Source organism: Colius striatus, chromosome 4 (genome assembly GCF_028858725.1).
Source record: "Colius striatus isolate bColStr4 chromosome 4, bColStr4.1.hap1, whole genome shotgun sequence".
NCBI lineage: Eukaryota > Metazoa > Chordata > Aves > Coliiformes > Coliidae > Colius > Colius striatus.
Window position 1 is genome coordinate 31,933,721 of NC_084762.1, and position 22,634 is coordinate 31,956,354.

General features: G+C 36.7%; 1 protein-coding gene across 1 annotated transcript in view; it reads left to right on the forward strand.

Moving 5' to 3' along the window:
* Nucleotides 1-22,634, forward strand: part of GABBR2 (gamma-aminobutyric acid type B receptor subunit 2) — a 487,689-nt gene that overhangs the window by 110,310 nt on the left and 354,745 nt on the right. Inside the window, exon 2 of the mRNA XM_061995459.1 lies at nt 2,589-2,726. Within this exon, the coding sequence (XP_061851443.1) occupies nt 2,589-2,726 (138 nt within the window). The remainder of the gene's footprint in view (nt 1-2,588; nt 2,727-22,634) is intronic.

A 22,634-nucleotide genomic window follows, 5' to 3' on the forward strand; every position in this document is an offset into this window, starting at 1 on the left:
TATTATTCTTTGCATGTTTACTTCATAATGCTTGTGACAGACTATTCTGTTTCTTGCAGGGAAGAATGTTATACGCAGTGTATGTTGTGAAATGTGACATTAAACAAATATGAAAGTCTGCTTTCTCCTGTCTTTCTCATTTTTCCTTTTGTTTCCATCCAGCTGTGGCCAGCCACAGTACTAAGCTCTGCTTCTTTATCTCTGAGACAGATGTTGGACTATTTTGGCAGTTTTGCCCAAGGAGTAGAGTCCTCTAATTATTTGTGGTGGCCTAAAAGAGAGAGAGATGAGACTAGTCAGAAAGAAAGTATGAAGATGAAAACATGGTAGGCTTTCAACTGAATCACACTGAATAGAAGCCCCCATATTATTGTACATACTTCGAATTGATCAGTAATATATCTCAACAGTGGGAACCTTTCACTTTGGAACAGATGAACAAAGGTTTCAGCATACCTTCCCAAGAGAGTCACTGTGTGATTGAAAAAGGGTTGTTGTCATGAAAGTATCTGCATAAATGCTAACAGATGAAATAAATATGAAAGGAAAAAGCTTTTCATAATACCAATACTGGGATCTGTAATTGCATAAGGTTACTGCAGTGTGAAAGAATTTGTAGGCAAATCAGTTAAAAATGCATCAGTGTTTTGTGATGTAAAGGTGAACTTTAGTATGAATTTTTCTTCAGATGACAGTCTTTGCCATTTAGAATGCAGAATTTTATTTCTCCTTAACTTTTATGTATGTAGCCCTTTGTGGGCTATAGCTTCTGGCTGGTACTTTACCATCAACATTCTTCTTATTTCATGTATGACGTATTTTTATTAAACTGTTACTTGGTGATACATTTAAAAGTGATATAATGCAAAAAAAAAAAAAAAAATGAGACCTGGATTTAAGTTGATATGAAAACCAGCTCAACAATCTCTGTTGCTGTAACTTCAAATGCTGAAATGGATGAGAGCAAAGATTTGGCTAAATGTCATTGAAGTTCAGATATTTAAAGCTCTGGTGTCCTCGACTGCTTATAAAAGTAAAGAAGTAGCTAAGCCTTCTAGTTGTGCTTAAACTGGTCTTTAGGGTATGGAGGAGTAGGATGGAGGATGCTGCTTGTTCCCGTAATCACATTTGTAATTCACTCACAATATGAGCTTGCCATCAGTCTGTCAAACTGACTAGGGAGCCTCTGCCATACTGAATGTTTGGACTTTTATTTTTCTGTAATAGAAAAGAAAGTAGTGTGCTATTTTATGTAATTTTTTAAAGTCTATGTGGTAAAAATGTATCCATTTGAATAAGTGGGAGCAATGATTCTATTCTTGCAGATAGAATGCAAATAGAATAACTTTTCTTTTAACATATTAATCTGGTAAGGAGATTAATATAAGCTTCCAAACTCCTTAGTCAAAATCTTTATTCTCTCTACAGAATGCAATACAATTACTACTTGGATGTTGATAGTAAAATAACTGTTCTATTGAATTGTCATAATGAAATATTGGAGGCTGGTGTCTGATAGTTCTTAAAGACTGTATTTGAGGGAGACTTTGTAGAGGAGGCAAAAGAGGGCAGAAAATTTTGTTTCAAAAAGAGAGACAAAGAAGTGACTGCTAGTGGAGCAATCACAGCTACCTCTTAGAACCTGTTGGCCCTCCTTACTTCCAGTATGGTTTGGAATAAAATTATTAATTTCAGGTACATGATTTATTAAGTCTGCTGCTAGCTCAGGAATTAAGCCAAGACTACATAAGTTATTATGAATGATTGATAATACTCTGTTCAAAGATCGATACATCTTTTGCAGTACTGACTAGCATCACCTTTTGTTTCTTGGATTTCAGTCCTGACCTCAGTTTATCATAAACTTCTTTAAACCTGAAATAATGATAAAACTCATTATCAGATAAGTCCAGACCAAGTCAGGTTGGAAGACATCTGAGAAGGTCATTTAGTCCAGTCTTCTGCTGAAAGCAGGGTGAGCTGAGAGAGCCGAGCAATCAATCCTTAACACTTTAAAATAATATTCTTTTGATATTTTTGGAGACTGTTTTTTCTTTTAAATAACAGGCTCTCTACTATGTATTTTTGCAGAGAATACTGAGGTTGGACTTTAAAGAGAGGTTACTTAGGAGTCTCTAATATTAGAGATAGAACCTTGTTTACAGAGTCTGAGTAGTGTAAAACTTTCCTCCAGCTATGGAAGTCCTGCTGACATCTGGTGTTACATTACAAATTTTGCTTTGAGAAGTGATAGCTCTGAATGTAGAAGAAAATTCAATGAAACATTTAGTGTTGGGACTTTTTAATTATTTGTCAAATGATGGTACCAAAATTCAGATGTTGCAGCTTTGACTTGGAAGGAAGACATATAGGTTTTTGAACAATGTAAGGTAGAGTTTTCCTGTTCTTTCACTGCAGTTTGTTTGGGCTCCAGAATAGAGTGTTCCAGTTTTCACATTTGGGTCTCAAGATGTTATATATTTTAGAATTTTTACATCAGTGCAACACCTGTTTTTTTTTTTTCCTGTTTAGTAATTTATTTCTTACATAATCATGTTTGTGACATTCAACCTCTCTTTCTTTTCCAGTGTGACAATGCAAAAGGACTCAAAGCCTTCTATGATGCAATAAAATATGGACCTAATCATCTGATGGTTTTTGGTGGCGTATGTGCAACGGTTACCTCTATTATTGCTGAATCTCTAAAGGGATGGAATTTGGTTCAGGTAAGGTGTGAAACAATGTATTAAAATGCTGACTATCTGCTACGTCTGTATCTTTTATTTTAAATTTAGAATCTTAGTATTTGATGCTTTTTAAGCATAACATTTTGTGTAATTAGTATATCTCAGATTTGGAAGTTGATAAAGTTATATGTAAAGAACTGTTACTTCTATATAGTACTAGATTTTAAGGTTTGGCATGTACTAAAGATGCTTGTAAGTATGAGGCAGCAGTTGTCTCAGTAGATTAGTTAAATAAAATTAATTCAATGTATCTCAAAAAGCAAACTAAATGAAATGAAGTTCAGTCATGGTAGGTAAGCAAATCTAACACTTATCCAAAGACAGAGAAAACAACTCATCAGGCCTTAAATTATGGTACATTGGGGTCTTTACTTGATCTCTACTCGGTCATAATGCAATAATTTCTATTGACTTTAAAAGTGTTGGAAGTGCATAAATTTTAAGTAGTAACTGGGTGCATATCTCAGTATTGGACTCACAAAGCACATTTATTCCCAGATATTCTTCTGTCTGACTTTCTCAAAGGTCAAGTTTGTGGAAAGGTTTCCTCTGCTGAGGAATTGAATTTATTAATACTAATCTCTAAAATGCAGATAAGAACAGCATAATTTTCTTAAATTTTCAATCATCTGTCCAATGATGATCTCTGGATTGATGACTATTCATGCCAGCCAGTTTTGCTTTTTAGATGTGGAAGTGCCCTGGCTTCCTAGTCAATACTCACATTGCCCAAAGTTAAGTTTGTATTATTTTTATTAAAAATAAAGAAAACATTCTTTAGTAAATTAATAAAATAATAATGTATAACGATTACCCAAGGTTTCAGTTACAGACAGACTACTCTTTTCCACCTGGAATACCCACTGTTAGTTCAGAATGAACAAATGAAGCATAATTAAGTTTGTGAAGATGATGATGATCAGAGTACAAATGGGAAAATCTTAGGAGGATAATTAAAGTAGCTTGTTAACTGTGTTTGCAATGCTTGTCATATCAGCTCTTTTTTTCTTATACTTCAGGATTTTTTTAATAGTGTGTCTCTGGGGAGAAGGGAAAAAACAACAGAAAGTTAGAAACTATTCAAAAATGGGTCTAGTACATGGCCTCTAATGAAGTATGTGGCTGGAGCTTGGGTTTTTTTAAAGTGGTCACATGGAACATGGTCAGATGACAGAGGATGTTTTAAAGAGTTATATTTCATTGTGCAAAATCCTTTTTGTTTGCTGTCAAGTTTTGCTAAGGTCTGAAAATCAATGTGTGATGAAGTTGCTCAGTCAATAAGGAAGGGCAATTAGAAACCTTCTGTTTGCTTTTACATGTCTGAATTTGTTAATATATGTGTTAACTATCATATAATGATATGAATCATTCCTACCAGACAGCATCTATTTCTTTGTATTTAAGCAGTACAGCTGTGACTAAGTCTTAAACATTATTAATGATATCAGTAAATCAGGGGATTCTCTGCTGCTTGGGCTTAGTATCCTGCAGACACTAGATAAATCCTCACATGGCATAACTTCACTTCATTTTATATATTGATTGACTGAATGATGAAAGAACAGAAATGACAGACTGAGAAAGTGTGGCAAGGCTTAGTGGATGGTATAGCAGCAATGGAAACAGCCTAAGTACAGTTTGTGAAAGCGTTGTGTGGTATGGTGACAGCGATATATGTATCTGCAAATCAGCAGATGAGATGTAGTGTGCATAAAATGGGGGGAAGTGGTGTACAAATCCTTCTGCTCCTCAGGATCCACTGTCATAAGCAGCTTTGATTAAAATCACAACTCTAACAGAAGGAATAGAAATAGTATGCTATAGTTCTTGGAAGCTGAGCAATAATATTCAGCCTGACAAGAATATAAGACTGTCCTCCCTCCAAACTTGAAACTTCACCTCAAGGAGTCACAGCAAACTCACACATATAGTTATAAATTTTGTGATCATGATGAAGTCATTTTCTATTGCAGTCAAGTAGAGGGAAAACAGCATATAGACAAAAACTAAAATGACATTGTATTATTGAATAGAGGATTAGCATTTGGGTGTCTGACTCCATCACTTTGTCCCTGTGCAGGCAGTCACAAAAAGATAGCTCTTAACCCTAGCAGGAGTATTTGATTTGATTTGATTTATGCAGGTGTCATGCAGTTGAGAAAAGAGATTACTGTCTTCCATGTAAGAGAAATACCAGACGATACTGATGGTACTGGGAGGAATAGGGAAGAAAAGAATAACAACAGACTATAACAGCTGAAAAAGTACTTTCCTTGGCAAATACAGTGTGAGGCTGGCTGCCTGCAAAATTTTTTTGAAAACCTTTTAGCCCTGAATTCCAAGTTTCTAGGTGACTGCTTTTCCTCTGGGGTAGTTTTTTTTTTCTGTCTCTTCATTCTTTACAGCATGAAGTTGTAAAAACCAAACAAGAAAACAAAATGTGCTGGAAATTACCACGTTGCATTTGCTACTCTGGAACATCGTAGTAGTGATGAGAAGGGCAAAAAAAAAAAGGACATAATTTTTTGCTAGGCAGCTTCAGTCTCTACTCTCCTTACTGTATACTGTTGATAATAATAGTCTCTTTTTGACTCAGGTGGTTAATTCAGTCACCGAGAGCCTGCATTAATGTGAAATAGGGAAGACTCTCAGAGGTTAAGAGTCTCAGTCTGAAGGTGACTTTCCTTCTTTCTGTATCATATCTAAACAGAAGGTACTTTTCCTCCTCTATCTTGACAAATTTTCATTTACTTAAAATCAGCAGCAGAAAGTTGTATAGATTGCTGTTTCTTCTATTTTCCGTTGTCGTCTCTTTTATTTTTCCCGATTGGCAAATCAAAAACATTTAACTAGGATGAGGATTTCGACCAAACCGATCACCTCTCTTAATTTGTGGAACTCTTTCACCATATTGGAGAGTTGTTGTTTTCTTTCATTATGCCATTTACATTCTCTTACAGCCTGCTTAACTTGCAATTTCCTTTAGCACTGGAAATAAGCCTCTGCCAGAAAAGTGTAAATGTTAGTGCTTCCTTGGAATATCGTCCATTTCTACATATTTATTGCAATCTACTCATAACTGTTGGCTTCTAGGCAAGTAACTGCTGCAGGTGATCCAGTAATTAGGCAATTAACCAGAAGCTGATGTGTTTTGGATTCCGCATTTCACGTTGGAGAGATTTCTAAGAATGTTATTAGGTACTGTAATTGCAATGTATTACTCACTTTGTGGCCATATTAATATACGGCCAGTTCACGAGTTAGAAAGTAATGTTAAAGGAAGACTTTAGTTCTCTAGCTCATGCACTTGAGTATTGAAGAACCTACCTTGAGATTTGTTTTATTATCCCAGAGATCCACAGATATTCAAGATCCCATCTGCAAATTACCAGAAGACTGCTGGTATTCAAGGAAATCAGTGACGTTTCTAGCTTTTGATTTCCTTTTGAAGCAAGGCTGATGTGACTGCATTGTCAATCTCTCACGATAATTTCTGACCACTGGCCAATCGCAACCACATTTTTAACAAACAATTTCTTTTTCTGTATTTCTGTGGAAATGAGTTGCTGAGGAGGGATTCAGATGAACAGAGAGGCTGCAGAGTGAGTACAGAGAACTTTGAGCTAGCCATAATATGTGGTGCACTTTATCCAGCTGCTATGTCTAGAAAGGGGATTGGCTGCAGAGGTTTATAGTGTTGCATCAATTGCATCAATTTTTTTCTTGTTACTATCTGAATTTTCTAAATCCTCATGCTAGGAACTCTGGCATGGGCACATAAACATTTGATAAACAATACATTTTGGCTTTTTTATACTCCTTGTCACGTTTGTTCCAGTACAGTGAGTTTGTGCTACTTCTGCATTTGCTGCACAATTTCCATATATTATTAGCTTGAGCAATGAAAAGGGCATTCAAACTAGTATTTGGCTAAGAAGATTAGCTACTTCTATCTATGAGATGCAGGCAGTCCCACTTGAACAGGCTTTTCTCCTGCTAGAATATGACCCAATGCACCATCAAACTAGTCTTTGGCTTCATCATCATAATATTGGGGGTTTTCTCTTTGCTTTTCTATTTTATCTCCTGGGATTGGAGAGATTTTACAGACTTTTTGTACTTGTACTTAAGTGTGCAAGGGAAAACACCTCTTGAGGTGTAAACCTGATGACATTCTGGTCTTGCTTTCAGGAGTTAACTGAACACATACGGAAGTTTTGCTCACTTCACCATAGGAATACCCAGGAGCTCACAAATAGGAAGAAACACAGCAGGACTGACCTTCAGGCAGAATTTCATGTGAAGTTTCTCCTCATTTGAGAGAACCTCTGGTGAATTTGGAGGCAGACAGACCTTTTAGGTCTGTAAATCCTCTCCTTGATACAAGCTGCCAGCAGGAGCTCTGCTGTTATTGATGTCACCCTCCTGAAGCTCCCTGATTGCTACTGGAAAGAAAAGTCATGGGGAGTTGAAACAGATCAGCAGTATCATACCTCCTAATTAGACTGCATCTCTCTGCATGGACGGATGCATACATGCACAAGGTAGAGCAGACTTAGACTTGGAAAGCAGTTGTATAGTCACCCTTAAACTTAGAGAAATTAATGTTGCAGTGCAGCAGGAGAGACTAGGGCAGAAGAATTAATTTAGTGACTAAAACTCTTTCACAGTGATAAAAACACTGTCCCTGATTCCTAGTGCATTATTTCCCCCAGAGGAGATGTCAGCATTACTTTGCTGTTAATAGCAAAAATTTGGTCCACAAAGTTTAAATTGAAAATTTCCAGGCTGAGTTATGAAAAGAAATGAGTATCCATACTCCAATGAACTGCAAGATTTAGTTAGACCTTCCTTTCCCTTCTTTCTGTCTTCTACTTAAATGTAGGAAATTTGTTTATATGACTCAATCTCTCTTTCCATCAATTTGATATTGGCTTCTATCCAGTACTCATTTTATTTAAATATGATTAGCTGTTCTTTTTTATCTTGTTTGTATTGTATATCTACAGTTAGAAAAAAGCAATATTTTTCTATATTTAAGTTAGATCAAAGCTGTTGAAAACAACCTATGTATTTATTTTTTATCTGCGTGTGCTAACAGAAAAAAAAATCATTATTGTTCTTTGCTGTTTTTCCATAATAATTCATTCACCTCTGTTTATTGCGGGATCAGTATTTTGGGATGAATGAGGGATGGTCTAAGGAACAGACCCAGATGGTAAAAGCAAGGGTGTCACTTGGTCATGCAGTATACTTTGGTTTTAGGAAAATACATTTAATTCCAGACAAATCAGATATTCCCTCTCCTCAATCTAAACAGTCTCTTGAAGAAAAATACAATACATAACCTCCATCCACCCCAACCCATAATGTAACATACAAGCATTGATGTTTTCGCAAACATAAAGCCTTGCATTTTAATGCTAGCTCCATTTTTTTGTGAAGTAAGGTGTTTCAAATATCCATCTTAATTTATTATTGGAATAAATAATGACTGTGATTGTTAATTTGGCGGGGTTTTTTTTTTGTTTGTGTAATTTTAATCAAAATGTTCTGTGTCAGTGCTGGTGTTGTCATCTGTTCCTCCCTACCTTTCAGTAATTTCTGTACAAGAGGACTGAAGTCTTTTCTTGTGTCTTGCAGCCCCCCAGCTAAGATAGACCTGCCAGGTACAATCTTAGTTATCGAAGTGTTTCAATATTGCACCTTACTGCAGCTTTCTTCACTGCTACAGAAGGTGTTCCTTTATGCCCACCCAGTCTGGTTTATTATTATTTGCTGCTGTTTTTTCTGGAGGTGGTTTTGAGAAGTAGGTGGGTGGCTGTGATTGCCATCTCTTCTCTCCTTCTCCCTGTCCTGATACAATAGGCAGATTTAAGGTTAACTTCTTTGAGGAATCACTTGTGGTTCAGCATCTTTGCTATGCTGAATGAGGAGGACTCTGATAGACTCTTGATGATTTTTTTTTTTCAGATTTTAGATTTTTTTTTTTCCTTTATGTTTTCACATACTCTGTCTGATTGCTGTTTTCTGTATGGTCCAACCCACTGGACAGGAACACCACTAAACTTCCTTCTAGCCCATAGTTGGTTGGCATGTCTTATCTTGACTTCCTTAGGGGATATTACGTTCTTTGTGGGAATATTATACCTGTGTAATATCAGTGCCACGTTAATGATAGTTTTTTATTCTATTCATAGTTCTGCCAGCCCAAAGAATTACCTTTTGATTCATTAATCCTATTGTTTTCATTACTCTGTGACCCACAAACCTGGCTTGAGGTCTGCCATTGTTAACTGTGAGCATTATAATTTCTCGGCAGTTGCAGCACTGAATTTTGAGCTCCCCTTTGCATTTTTCCCTGTGCCTGACTTAACACAAATGTTAGTTTTATTTTTCTCATTTAAAAAGTCTGTCAAGGAAATCAGATACTAATTGGTTGCCCATCTGTATATGACTTTTCTCCTTTAAAGGTTATGTTGATTTAAAACATATTTTGCTGAAAATACAACTTTGTCACTTTTTTGTTGTTTCTTGGCAATCACTATTAATTTACTCCAAAATATTCAGAATACTGTATTGTATTTCTCTGACTATTGCAAGGCTTCAAATATTCTAGAAACAGGATCATTTCAAACTTCTTTTACCACCAATTTCCCAAATGTGGTCCTTCTGATTATTTTCACCATATTTATTTCTGGAAAGTTGGAGCTGATCATTTTGGCTTGCTGTCCTGTTTCTCAACAGCCACCTTGGAAAGCGCAGGGATTGCTTTCTGTCCAGTTCCTTTAATTGACCTGGCTTGAGTGGTCCTAGATAAAGTAGCACCCTCTGGCATAGCTGTTGCTGTCCTTGGTAAGAAGATAAATACAGCTAAATCAAGGCAAATTGTTATGATAAACTTTGTTGCTTTATACTATTAATCCCAGAGTCTTAATTCCACTTCTTATTTCATTCCCTCTGACTTCAATGTCCTCCTTCATGTTACTGTCCCATTATAGGGCAAGGAAAGCTCTCCCACGTGGTAAAGTAACTTACTTTCCCCTGAATGCTATTTTGACATTAGTTACTTAATTACTTACTTTGAGGGATAGCATAATTCATACAAATTCAGCAACAGGAGTTCTTGGGGCACAGATTGAAGAACAAACTCATGAATCAAGCAGTTGCAAAAAAGCACCTTCACAGAATTTTGAAATTGAAAAAAAAAATTGGCCTTTAAAACAAGAATAAGCTTAATTATGCTCCATTGAAGAAGTAATATATTGCTGATAAAGTTTACAGTACAAATCCATATACAATGGAAGCTGTTCTAAGGGCCTGATTCTCAAGTGCACTGTAGTGTTCTTGGTATGTGATTTATCTAGTATTATAATCAGTATGGCATCTGTCTTATTTCTTGGTACTGTCCATACTCCATACCTCTAGAGCAGTTCCTGGGGATGTGTAGCTCTTGCTGCTTGCTTTCTCCTGGCATCAGTTAGATTTTAACAGAATGAGAGAAAAATAAGGCCTATAAAACAAGGGATATTTATATTTTAATTGAACTTGAAGTGATTCAGAAACATGTTAATTTTTTTTAGCCTTGTTTATCACAGATAGCAAAACCAGAATCTAAGTGTAAGGGAAAACAGATATGATCACTATAGCTTAACTTCCAAGCACTGTTGGAAAAGCACTAATAAATGCTTACATAATTGCTGCTGAAACAATCCATTATTAGAGTAAGAAGGTTTGGTCCTAGGTTTACACTGAGAACAGGAACATTTTTCACAACTTTTAGTCCTAAACTTGTAATAAGGTATTTTCCTTCTCATCACATTCAAGACTTGTAGCTATAGAAAACTTGAGTAACTGAGTCTAAAATTAACTGAAAAATAATTCCCAATTGCACTTTTCTAGTATTTCAGAATACCTCCTTGACTGTATTTTACTTCTGAAGTATAGTTTATGTACTGTGATTTCTTGTCTTGCCCTGCTTTCATTCATTTTCAGATGAGTAGCTTGAAATTCCTGAACTCTGTCTTAAGCTATAACACATTTGACTCCTAATTCTCTCAGAGTGAAGGAAAACATTTCCCCAGTTAAGTGTGGTCCTCATCTTCCCTTATTTTGTGGAGATCCACTAGACTTTGTTATCCAATAGACAGCCTATCACAGAATGATTAATAAGCTACAGCAGGATTGACAATATAACTGCTATGAGCTTTGCTTGTATTATGCTATAACACTAAGCTAGGAAACTTCTATGATTATTTATAATTAAGCTACTCTGAGGGTACAATATGTATCAGGATGTGAATTCATTATGTTGGTTTGCTTCCTGAAAGTAAAAAGATTAGTGGCATAGCTTCTGAAAGGTTCATTCAAATCCCTCAGTGTTCAGATGAGGGAACAAGAATATATGTGACTGGGGAGTAAAAGATCCCCAGCACTCTATTTCATGAATTGCTTGGAAGCTACAACTTTATATTAATTATTAAGCATTGACGTCTTGACATAAAGAAATATTTAGTTGTTTTCTATAAAACAGAGCAAGAAAGTCCTTTGTTGTAACCCTTTTAAAAAAGTGAATGCAGCATCAATTTGAAATAGTCTGCAGTTATGAATCGAACTCTGGATGCTGAAGATTTTGCATTTGTAAATGAACTCCCAAACTGGATCCACTATTCTGTTTAAGAAAATACATAGCTAGAAGGAGAAGTGGGATAGATAGATGATAATAACGTTTTGGGTTTTTTTTCAGTAGGAAGACACACTCATGGTAAAGAGATTATTTTCCTAATGTCTCTTGTTTAATTTAAACAATCAATCCAAAGATTTGTTTAGGTAAACAGATTTTTATTGAGTCTCTTTTGAGTCTCCGAATGCTGCTGAGAAAAGCAGAGTGACTGAGCAAGCAGTAGAGAAGATCAGAATTATGTTTAGCTCATTATTAACGTAGGAAAATCAAGCAATAAAATGTATGAAGACTAAAGGGCTGTTTCTCTCTAGTGTGAACCTATCTATCTATGTATACATACATATATGTGTTTAGAATTATCTAAAAGTGTTTTCGGTCCTTTTTATGAATCATTCTGTTGCTGATGGGGCACTGTCATGTTTCAGATAAATGTAATTACATCTTATATGGCATCAGGTCTAATTCTCATTCATAAATGTTGCTGACATATGTAGGTGGGTGCTACATAAGCAGTGTGTTTGGAATTTTTTTTCCTCTGACTTTGCTCTCCAGTTGTTCCTGCCCTTCACCTGTTCTTCATTATTCTGCTTGCTTATGAGAAGTTTAAAAAAATCTGATTTACAAATCTGAAAGAGAAGGAAGGATCAAAACCAATAATTGACTGTTGTATAAAGATCCTATATGTTATTTGTGAGTATTAGTACAGGAAATAAAAATTCCAGATTTCAGACTCTAATCAGACCAGTCCAGAAGAAATTTGGCTATAGATACAGAAGTTTAAGAAACAATTTTTACTTAGCAAATTTCATGCAATCTTTTCAAACCCCACGTCTTAGCTATTAAAATTCAGTAATAGGAAGTTGCAAAATCTCAGTGCTTAATGACATGAGCATTCATGTTGATGATAAGTCCTTTGAGTTGTCAGTGTGAAAACTCCTGTAACCAATGTGATCTATTTATTTATTTGTTTATTTTTCCTTGCTTTTGGAAGTCTTTCTGACTATGTAATAAATTTCTCTCATTATGCTGGATTTGACTTGGAGTTAGAGAGAAAATGCAGAAAATAACTTCTTTACTTTTCCTGTTTTAAAGGGCAGAAAGGTGCAACTATAGGGCCCTAAGTTTCACTGCCAGGCACATCTACTTTTATTGATCGAGACCTCAAGCTACTGTTTTTGCAGCTATAATTATCATAGAGTCACCTTACACATAGACTGTACTCAAGGTTGTGTGAGGCATATCCTCAGTTGTAACACAAATCTTCTCTTATAACAAATGTGCTTGCACTGTCTTGATGTGTCCTATTCACTGTTAATTAGCTAGACCGTAGTAGATTTGTAATTCTGCTACTTATGTAGCCTTAAAAGAAGGTGGTTTATTGTTTATTTTTTCCTCCAATTATAAATGATTAGAACAGACAACATCATAACTGAGTAATAATCTCTGTACAAATAATTCTGTCTTACTTTTTCTGTTAGCCTAATTCTTAACTCTTCAGTTTCCCATTGCCACAATTAGTGCTAGAAGGACTTAAAGGCAACATGTTGCCAATTAGTCATGGCTTGCAGGCTCCTCATTTGAACAGTAGGCATTTATTTTTATGTCCATAAATCCACATTTATTACTGCAGATGAACCAATAGGGTGTAATTTTATAGTTGGTTCAGTGGTCTAACAGATGATGTAAACCAGGAAAAAGGAACTTTAAATGTTGTTGCTCAGTATTCCACTGTTTTAAGGGCAGATTATTATAGTATTACAATTGCCTTGGAAAGTCATCTTGTGTCTCCAGTCACAAATTAGTTCACACAGAATATGGCATTCTTAGCATAGGTGAAGAGGGCAGAAGGCATTGTGCAGTAAATCTAACGATTTGTGTTTACAGGGAGTAAGTTAACTGGGAGTGCTACTTTAGAAGTCTTAGCAGCCTGTCCAGAGATTATATAAATTCCTAAATGTGTTCCTCAAAAGCTAAATTTATAAAATGCATGGCCCCAGAAAGCAAACCTCACCCTCCAGTGTTACATTATTGCCTCAGATCCCTACATGAATAATGAAATATGGATCACATGAAGCCTACAGAGCTTCAGGCTTGTCTGTGTAGGAAATGAGTTTTGGTAATCCCACTACACAAGGACACCTTGAGACCCAGTCCCAGCATTCATCTCGTAAACTTATCACCAGAATTTGCACTTGATCTTGCCCTGCTTCAGAGTGTAAATGTCTCTTGTTCTGCATGTGTTCATGGTAGTCAACCACAACAACTTCCGTGACATGCTTTTTTTCTGTCAGGAAGGGTCTGGTCCCAGACGATACCACTTGTGAGTTTACTAGTATTTTAGATTGCTGTTTCTACAGCTGTTATTTTAAAAATGAGAAGAGAGATCAAGACAAACGTCATTTTTGTCATCAAGATTATTGTTGCTGATACAACTATTTCCGGTTTTGTACCTCCTTTGCTTTTGGTGTTTGAGGAAGGCAATTCTGACTTGCTGCAAAACATCAAACGTGCAGTGAACTTTCTCAAATGGCCCTAGCTCAGTGTTTACCCTAGTGAAATTAACATATAGGGATTTGAAGTAGTACTATCTGGGCTTCTTGTTTTGTGCAAATGGTACAACTAAGTTCCAAGGGAGTACCTGTGTTACTGAAGAGAAGGTATGGGTTTCCACTTCTCTTTGGATGCTCTAACTAATACTAATATGGAATACTAAGCATATCCACCTTTCCAGTTTACCTGAAAACTGAAGAGTGAAAAAGAATGAAGTGTACACACTTTCAGAGCAAACTTTGGTCCCCAAGAGCATGGTGTTACAAAGTCTTCTGCCTAAGCCCTGTGGGATTTCAGATGCGCTCTTCTACTTGGAATGGCTCATCGCTCTAGCTCTAACCACCTCAATTGCCTAGCATGCCTGATATGTTTTAGTCCCATCCAGGGGCACTTAACTCTCTCTGTGTGCTGTACAGAGAGCTTAAGATCCCAACTTTGTATTCCATTAATCTGAAAAATTGTTGGTGTTCTCAGAGTATGTGTGTTTGCCAGGTATTTCTGAAAACATGTCTCTCTTTCATCATACTGCAACTGCTCACTATGTTTAATCACCATATATTAAATAGAAGTTCTAATTTTAACAACACAATTGGCTGCTTTGGAAGTGGCTGTAATGAGCAAAATGAAAAGTTATTAGCCAAATCCTTTTTCCTGTGCTCCAATCTAATAGTCATCTAGAGAAATCTATTCAAAGTTGTTATAACAGCTTTATGGGCTCAATATGGAGGAAGTTCTATGACTCTACTGAGGTTTTAACCCAGTATTATACACTGATGACCAACACGCTGATTGAAAAAAATCCTCTTCATGGAGATTCTGCCTGATTTTAGGAATGTCTAGAGGCAGCTGCTTTTTTGTCTCAGCTCCAGATGCTGGATATGTATGAATTAGCTTCTGTGCATTGTATCTAGTTGGTGCAGATTGCTATCATTTAACAGCAGAAGTAGACCTTAACAAAATACACTATTTTTCTTTAAGATATTTCCAGTAGATAAGATAGTAAAGGAGATACTGATGCCTGTGACTCTTCAAATAATACAGTTAGAACACTTGCCCAGAAATCTGAAGGTTTCCAATTCTCCCCTAAGACAGGCAAAATCACATCTGAGTTCCATAACCAGTAGGCAACAGAGTCATTGCCCCTCACATGTTCTGGTTTTTTAAGTACTTTGCCATGCAGCTGGCACTGCTGACATGAGGTAGAAGAAGATTGCATGGGATAGTTCATGATGGTAAAGACAGCCCCAGAGGCTGAAGCAGAGGGTGGCACTCCATCTATACTTCCTTTCTGCTGGACAAGTCTCAGGCTGTTCCCAGCTCTAAAATGAGTGCTCCTGTGCTCTGGCAATCAGGGTATCCAGGGAAAACAATGAGCTGTAGCCAACTGCTTATGGCAGAACATATATCTGTGCTCTCCTTCAGCCTGTGATCTGCATGAATGAATGTAGGGATCTGCTGCTTTGGCTGATGTGCATAAGCCTGCACAGAGAAGGGTTTGGCACTCACCATTACCCTCAGTCAGTGTTCCTATCAGCTAAATATGCTCTGTTTAGCATATAGTTTGCTTTTGACTGTGTTTTAGCACCACTGTAACTTCTAGTTCATGTTATAAGGAAGCTAAATGTGTGCAGAGTCCAGGATCCTCTTCTGGCACAGGGTTCCCACAAGTTATGTTCTGCCCACAAGTTGTATTTAGTACTGGCATACTTAATTTTATCTATAACTCAGTTTGTATTCACTATGCTACTTGAAGTTACCTTTGTACAATATAAACACATGGTAAAGATAGAATAAAAAAATTGTTGGTTTGTTGATTATAGCTTAGGGCTCTTTTTAAAAATTCTAGACATGTACAGAGGAACAATCCATCTCCTGAAGATATAACTTAAAGAATATATAACTGATCTTTTCAGCTTTAACTTTTATTAAATGTAGGATGTGACATTTCATACATCTGAACTTATGTCCACGTCCATGTAGAATATTGTCAGTTCCTTGGAGTCCATTCAGGATAGGGCATGCGAATTATCTGTCTTCCAGGAACAAGTGACTGGAAATTGTGTTTTTAAAGTAACAGAAACCTTCAGTTCAAAAACTACTCAAAAGAGAAGAATATTATATAATTCAGGTATTGATTACACTCCATCTTTGGAACTTCAGCACAAACGTTTTCCAGAATCACTGTAGTGAGTCTTCACCATCTTCATATTTTGAAGATACTTATCTAGTTTCATAGATCCTATGCACTACTTTATTTATATGTAAATAAATATTATAAATCTCCAGAATTTTTTTCCATGATAGTATGTCTATTTCTTATTTGATTATAAAAAGTACAAAATTCTGCACTTCAAAAGTGTGTTAGAACATTCAAATGAGAGCTAAAAATATTGAAAGTTTTATTAAAATAGGTATCATTTGATGAAAATGAGCAAAATTAAAACCTTTACTCTGTCAATATTTCTAATTCTGTGGTTTTTGTTAGTGTATATAACTTTCTTTTTGATGAATATGTAAATTAATAATTTTCTGTCCAAAAAAAAATTGAAAAGGTGGTTCTTTCACAGAAAAATGCTTTAGTATTGTGATCAGAGTTTACAAAAATGCACTGATGTCTTATGTCTATTTGGCCCTAAGTTTAATTTTTCTCTAAAAATGTCCTGGAAATATTTGCAGTGCACAAATGAGATCCTGTTTTAAATGTTTTCTAGTCTGGATACTTTAACATTGGAGCAAAGGAACTTCTGAGTAGATAGACCAGAAAATCTTTGTTAACATAGGAGTGGTTAAACATTGGAACAAGTTTCCCAGGGGTTGTGTGGAGTGTCCATCCTTCGAAATATTCAGTACCCTGGTCCTGACTGTATTGAGCAGATTGTAAAAGCAAGCTGAGGGAGGTGATCTTTCCCCTCAGCCCTGGTGCGAGTGTATCTGGAATGGTGTGTTAGTGTATCTAGACCTGGGCTCCCTGACACAAGAGAGACATGGGCATGTTGGTGTAAGTCCAATGGAGGCTCACAAAGATGAAGAACAGATTAGGGCATCTGCCATATGAAGAGAGACTGAGAGAGCTGAGACTATTTCACTTGAAGAAGAGAAGGCTTAGGGAGGTCATAGTGGTGTGTATGAATACCTAATGGGGGTGAATGGAGAAGGCAGAGCTGGATTCCTCTCAGTGGTGCTCAGTGAAAGGTCAAGAGGAAATGGGCACAAACTGAAGGGGAGGAAATGCCATGTCATTGTAGGAGTGACCAAACCTAGGGAAACTGTGGAAAGTCTGTCCCGTGATTGGGCAAAGGCCCTGTCCAGTTGAGCAACATGCTTAAGTAGACCTGGCTTTGAGAAGAGAGGTTGGACTAGACAATGTGTTGATGTTCCTTCCTACCTCAGCTGTTCTGTGATCCTGTAAATGTAGCCCCCAGTCTTCATTTTGACTTTTGTACTGTATTAAAAAATATAAGTAATAGCAGTGAAATTACACTGATAGGCTGAAATCACTACAGATTCTCTTATCAACTGAAAATGACAACCAGATTTTATTTTAATCTTGTTTAATTCAGTATGCATTTATTGTTCCTTCCCCACCTCCCTCCCCAAATCTTCCTTCAGGCTTTAGAAGTAATAATAATGAAACAGAGCACTATAACCTCTGTGTTGAGTTGAATACGACTCCATGCACAAATATGTATTTCTGAAAAATGAAGATCTTAATAATGCAAATAACATTGATGTGACCCTCCTTTAAGCAGGAGGTCAGACTATTTGATCTTCTGATCTGTCTGTCTGTTCTGTGATCCTGTGATTCTGAAACTGCTGAGCAATGGTGCTTCCTGTTAAGTTTAGAACACTAAAGATGGTTTATCTTTCACACATAATTCTGACAGCATTGGCATTATTGGCAATTGACAGAGCACTGAAAATTCTAATTCTGGGTTCGTGTATTTCTAGATGATAGCAGGGCCTTTGCAAGTTGATCTGTTTGCTTGTTTTTCACATATAAACTGATTTATTTTATCATAGTGATATGATTTTTAATTTTTTTCCTATAGAAGAGGTAATTATTTTTGTGCTGATTGTATTGGTGAAAGGGGAATAATCTCTAAACCTAGGGATAATGTCCTTATGCAGAACTCTTCTAGTAATGAATTTCATTTTCTGTAAGAGATCGTGCATAATTTTTTCTTTCAGCTGGCCATCAGGTCTATGAAACCTTTAATCTAGTGCCATTTTCTAGGTAACTCCTGAAGTAGTTCCAGCAGAGAAGTGCAACTGTAATGGCTTTCAAGAAGCAAAGTATCTATTGTGAAATCACTTTTGATACTTTTTTGGAACTGTGGAAATCATAGTGATTTACCAGGAGTTAAGTACAACTCCTATCTAGTATCCAAACTAGTAATTTACACTACAAAGATGTGCAAAAATAAAATAGGTGTTTTGAATTGCTTACTTTATGATCTGCAGTTGGGGCATATGGAAAGTATTTGTTTGCCTTAGTAGCATATGTTCATTTCTGGATTGAAATGTGGCCTTCTGTGACTGGATATGGAGGATATAACTTCTTGCTGAGAATAGACTCACAGAATGGTTTTGGTTGGAAGGGAACTTAAAACAATCTAGTTCCGACCCCCTTGCCATGGACAGAGACGCTTTCCACTAGAATCAGGTTGCTCAAAGCCCCATCCAACCTGTGCTTTAACACTTCCAGGGATGGGACATCCACAGCTTCTTTGGGCAACGTGTTCCAGTGCCTCACCATCCTTGTAGTGAAGAATTTCTTCCTAATATCTAACATAAATGTACCCTCTTTCAGCAATTACCCTTTGTCCTATCACTACATGCCCTTGCCAAAAGTCCCTCTCCAGCTTTCTTGTTGGCCTTAGAAGGTTGTTACTAGAAGGTAGCTATGAGACCTTCCCAGAACCTTCAGTTCTCCAGACTGAACAACCCCAGCTCTTAGGAAAGAGCTGAAGACAAGATAAGACATGTTCCAGCTCTCTGACCATTTCTATGTCCCTCCCTTGGACCCACTCTAACAGGTCCATGTTTTTCCTATGTTGAGGACTCCAGGGCGGGATGCAGTACTGCAGTGCTTGCACTTGCCTTGTTGAACTTCATGAGGTTTGCATGGGCTCAACCCTTAAGCCTGTCAAGGTCCCTCTGGATGGCATCCCTTCCCTCCAGTGTGTCAACCACACCACACAGCTTGGTGGTGTTGGTGAACTTGCTGAGGGTGCGCTGAGGGTGCGCTCAGACCCACTGTTCATCTTGCTGACAAAGATATGAAGCAGCATTTTTCCCAATGTCAACCCCAGAGGAATGCCACTTGTCACCGGTCTCCACATACTGACAAGAGGACTGAAAACTCGTCAAAGTATTTCAAAGGATTTCAGAAATCTCCCTGTGGCAGGTAGACTGTTAAAAGGTGTGCAGCATGTGATGTTGGCTTAATATTGCTTTCCGGAAACTGCAGAGTACTGAAAACATTCTGATTCCCAGCTGATAATAAACACTTTTCAAAAAAACTACAATAATAACATTTATGTGCAGAGAAACAGAACTTAAAACATCTCTTGCCAAAATGACTTTTGGTATTTAGTAGTGTTCAAACTATTGTCCTAAAGGCAAACTTCTTAGGCGTATTTGTTTAGTTACCAAATGAGCCTAACAATCAAAAAACATGACAGGCAGTAACATTTTCAGAGACTGAATAAATTGTGTGGCTTCCTCTTCACTAAAAGAAGGATAGAAACTTAGAAGGAAGTTGTGTGAACTGACACATGCAGGATGCAGTAAAAAACACAGAACCATGGACAAAATTCCAAGATTAAATTTATTACAATTATTTTTCCAAGAGTACCTCACAACCTCAGTGATCTCCGAAACAGACCCTGGGCAGAGGCACACAAGCAAGGTCACAGGCACTGTGGAGCTTGGTCCTGCCAGCAGCAAAGCAAAAAGGCAAACACGTCGAACCTGCTGCTTTTGCCTGTAAATCAGGGAGTGTTTTTCCAGTGTAATTTTCCACTGTGCTTCGATCTTTCCTATAGCAGGACAGGAATCTAAAGAATGTCTGATAGGTGCCTCTGAGTCCATCACAGGCCTATGTTGTCTAAACAGGGATGTTCTACCTGCTGAGCCCACAGGGCTAAGCAATGATTAGCGTCTGTGTTTTTTGTCACGCCAGCTGCAGGTCACTTGAGTGTGTTTAAAATCCTCCTTGCTAATCTGTTATTTTCCCACATAGATTGACTAAGATGGTTAGAGGATCACTGCACTGAAAGTAAAAAAGAATATAGGGAAGAGAGAAAGTGCCCCCATTTTAATGCAAAATGGTGATATTTTGCACAGTTGGTCATGATATCAATGCTCAAGACATTCTTGGCTGTACTTGAGTTTCAAATGAGAACTATAATTGTTCATCTATAGACATAAATTCAACCTTATGTGTTACAGAATCCTACTAGAAAGAGTGATGTGATTAGAGTGTTAAATTCAACAGTCTCAGTCTCTTTAAGAAAGATCAAGTGGGCAACAGTCAAGAGGGAGCACTCAAAAATAGCATTTCTTGTTGCTGTGTCAGTGACCTCTTGAAGGAAAAGGAATATTTAAGGTACTACTGTCAGATAAATATGAATCACATACTCTTAAGGGTTGGAAGGGACTTTAAAAGATCATCAATATGAAGCAAGTAATCAGTATTACTGATTAAAGTAAAGTTGTTTCCTGATGTTTGCGGGCAACCATCAGATCACACTAGAAAACAAAATGATGAACTCAGGATGTAGCTATGATATACAGAGGGGGAAATGAAGACATATGATAGAGAACTTCAGTGTCAATAAAATACGTCAACTTTTTTAATGACAACAACAAAAAGACTATTGAACATAGAGCATAGAGGTTTATGTTTAAATTAACAGAGTTTATAGTTGTGAATTGTTTCATAATATTACTCCATAACCAGATAGCTACAGGCTTTTTTTCTGGAAAGCAGTGTTCCTGAAAAGGACTATAATCTTGGTAGATAACTATCCTGTCATCAGTGTGATACTGTACTCAACAAAACAGGATTCTTGGATGGATAGGGATATAAATAGGGAAATTTTCAGAAGAAATTATGTGTCCAGTTCTAGTGCCTGTATCAGAAGTTATAAATAATTTCAAAAACTTTCAGAGAACAGCTATGCCATAATGTCTAACATCTAAAATGCAGTAAAATTATTTCCTTTTAAGGAGAGATTCCAAGAGTTTTGTTCAAATTCCCAGACAGATAGATTGTGGTGAAATTTTGTCACCTGAACTATATGAAAGCTCTTGATAACCGCTTCAGACTAAAAACAAGAATATCAAGTACAATTCAACATGGAAGCTAGACAAAATAAGGCTAGAAACAAGGCATAAATTTTCAACAGCAGAGATATTTAGTAAAACAATTTCCTGAAGTTTTCATTCAATTCTACATCAGTAGCAAATGCTTTTCCAAAACTATGCTGTAGGGTAAGAAAATGTAATTCAGGGCAGTCCTAGGTCCTCAAAGTACCAGGTCCAAATTTATCTACAAGTCAGCTGAACACTGATATTTTTACAGGAAAATTGAAGTGTTATCATTTGTATTATGAAAGCATGGAAAATAAAAAAAAGTCAGAAAACCATCCTTAGATAATGAAGAAAGCTATTTATTGCCTTAAATTGAGGCAAAAGTATTAGTAGGAAATTATTCATCTGGAAATTACATAAAGTGAAACTGTAGGGGATATTAACTGTTCATTGTACACAAGATAAAGTAGTTTTGAGGTAAAAAAAGAGAAAGCATGACTAAGTTCTTTGCTCAAATCTTTTAATAATTTGGTAGAAAGTTTTTTGACAGAAATCCAAAATTAAAAACTTGAATGACTCCCTCCTGACTTTTGAGGACAGTCTACAGGTAGGCAAATGTCTTTCAGTAAGAGAAAATATTTGACCTTTTCAGGAAACAGAATATTTTTCATCTTCAACTGGAAAACTGTAAATCTATTTTCTGGGGCAAGATAGGAAGGAATTAGTGTTCCAAATCACATTACTTTGGGAGAGGAAGGAATTATATAAATTTATTTTTTCCTTAAATTAAACCAAAGAATTTTATTAAATGTTTCAACACTATTTACTTAAATCACATAAAAAAGAAGATAGATTTCACTTTCATGTAATCGTTTCAGTTGGAAAAGACCTTTAAGATCATTGAGTCCAACTACTAACCTCACACTGCCAAGCCCACCACTAAACCATGTTCCTCAGCATTTCATCTACACATCTTTTAAATACTTCCAGGGATGGTGACTCCACCATCTCCCTGGGCAGCCCCTTCCACTGTTTAACAACCCTTTTGGTGAGAAACTATTTTCTAATATCCAGTCTAAAACTCCTCTGATGCAAGTTTAGGCTGTTTCCTCTTGCTTTATCAATTGTTGCTTGGAAGAAGAGACCAACCTCTACCTTGCCACAAACCCCATTCAGGTAGTTGTAGAGAGTGATCATGTCTCCCTTCAGCTTTCTCTTCTCTAGGCTAAAGAACCTTGGTTCTTTCAGCTACTCTGCATAAGACTTGTTCTCTAGACCCTTCACCAGCTTCGTTGCTTGTTTCTGGATATACTTCAGCACCTCAGTGCCCTTCTTGT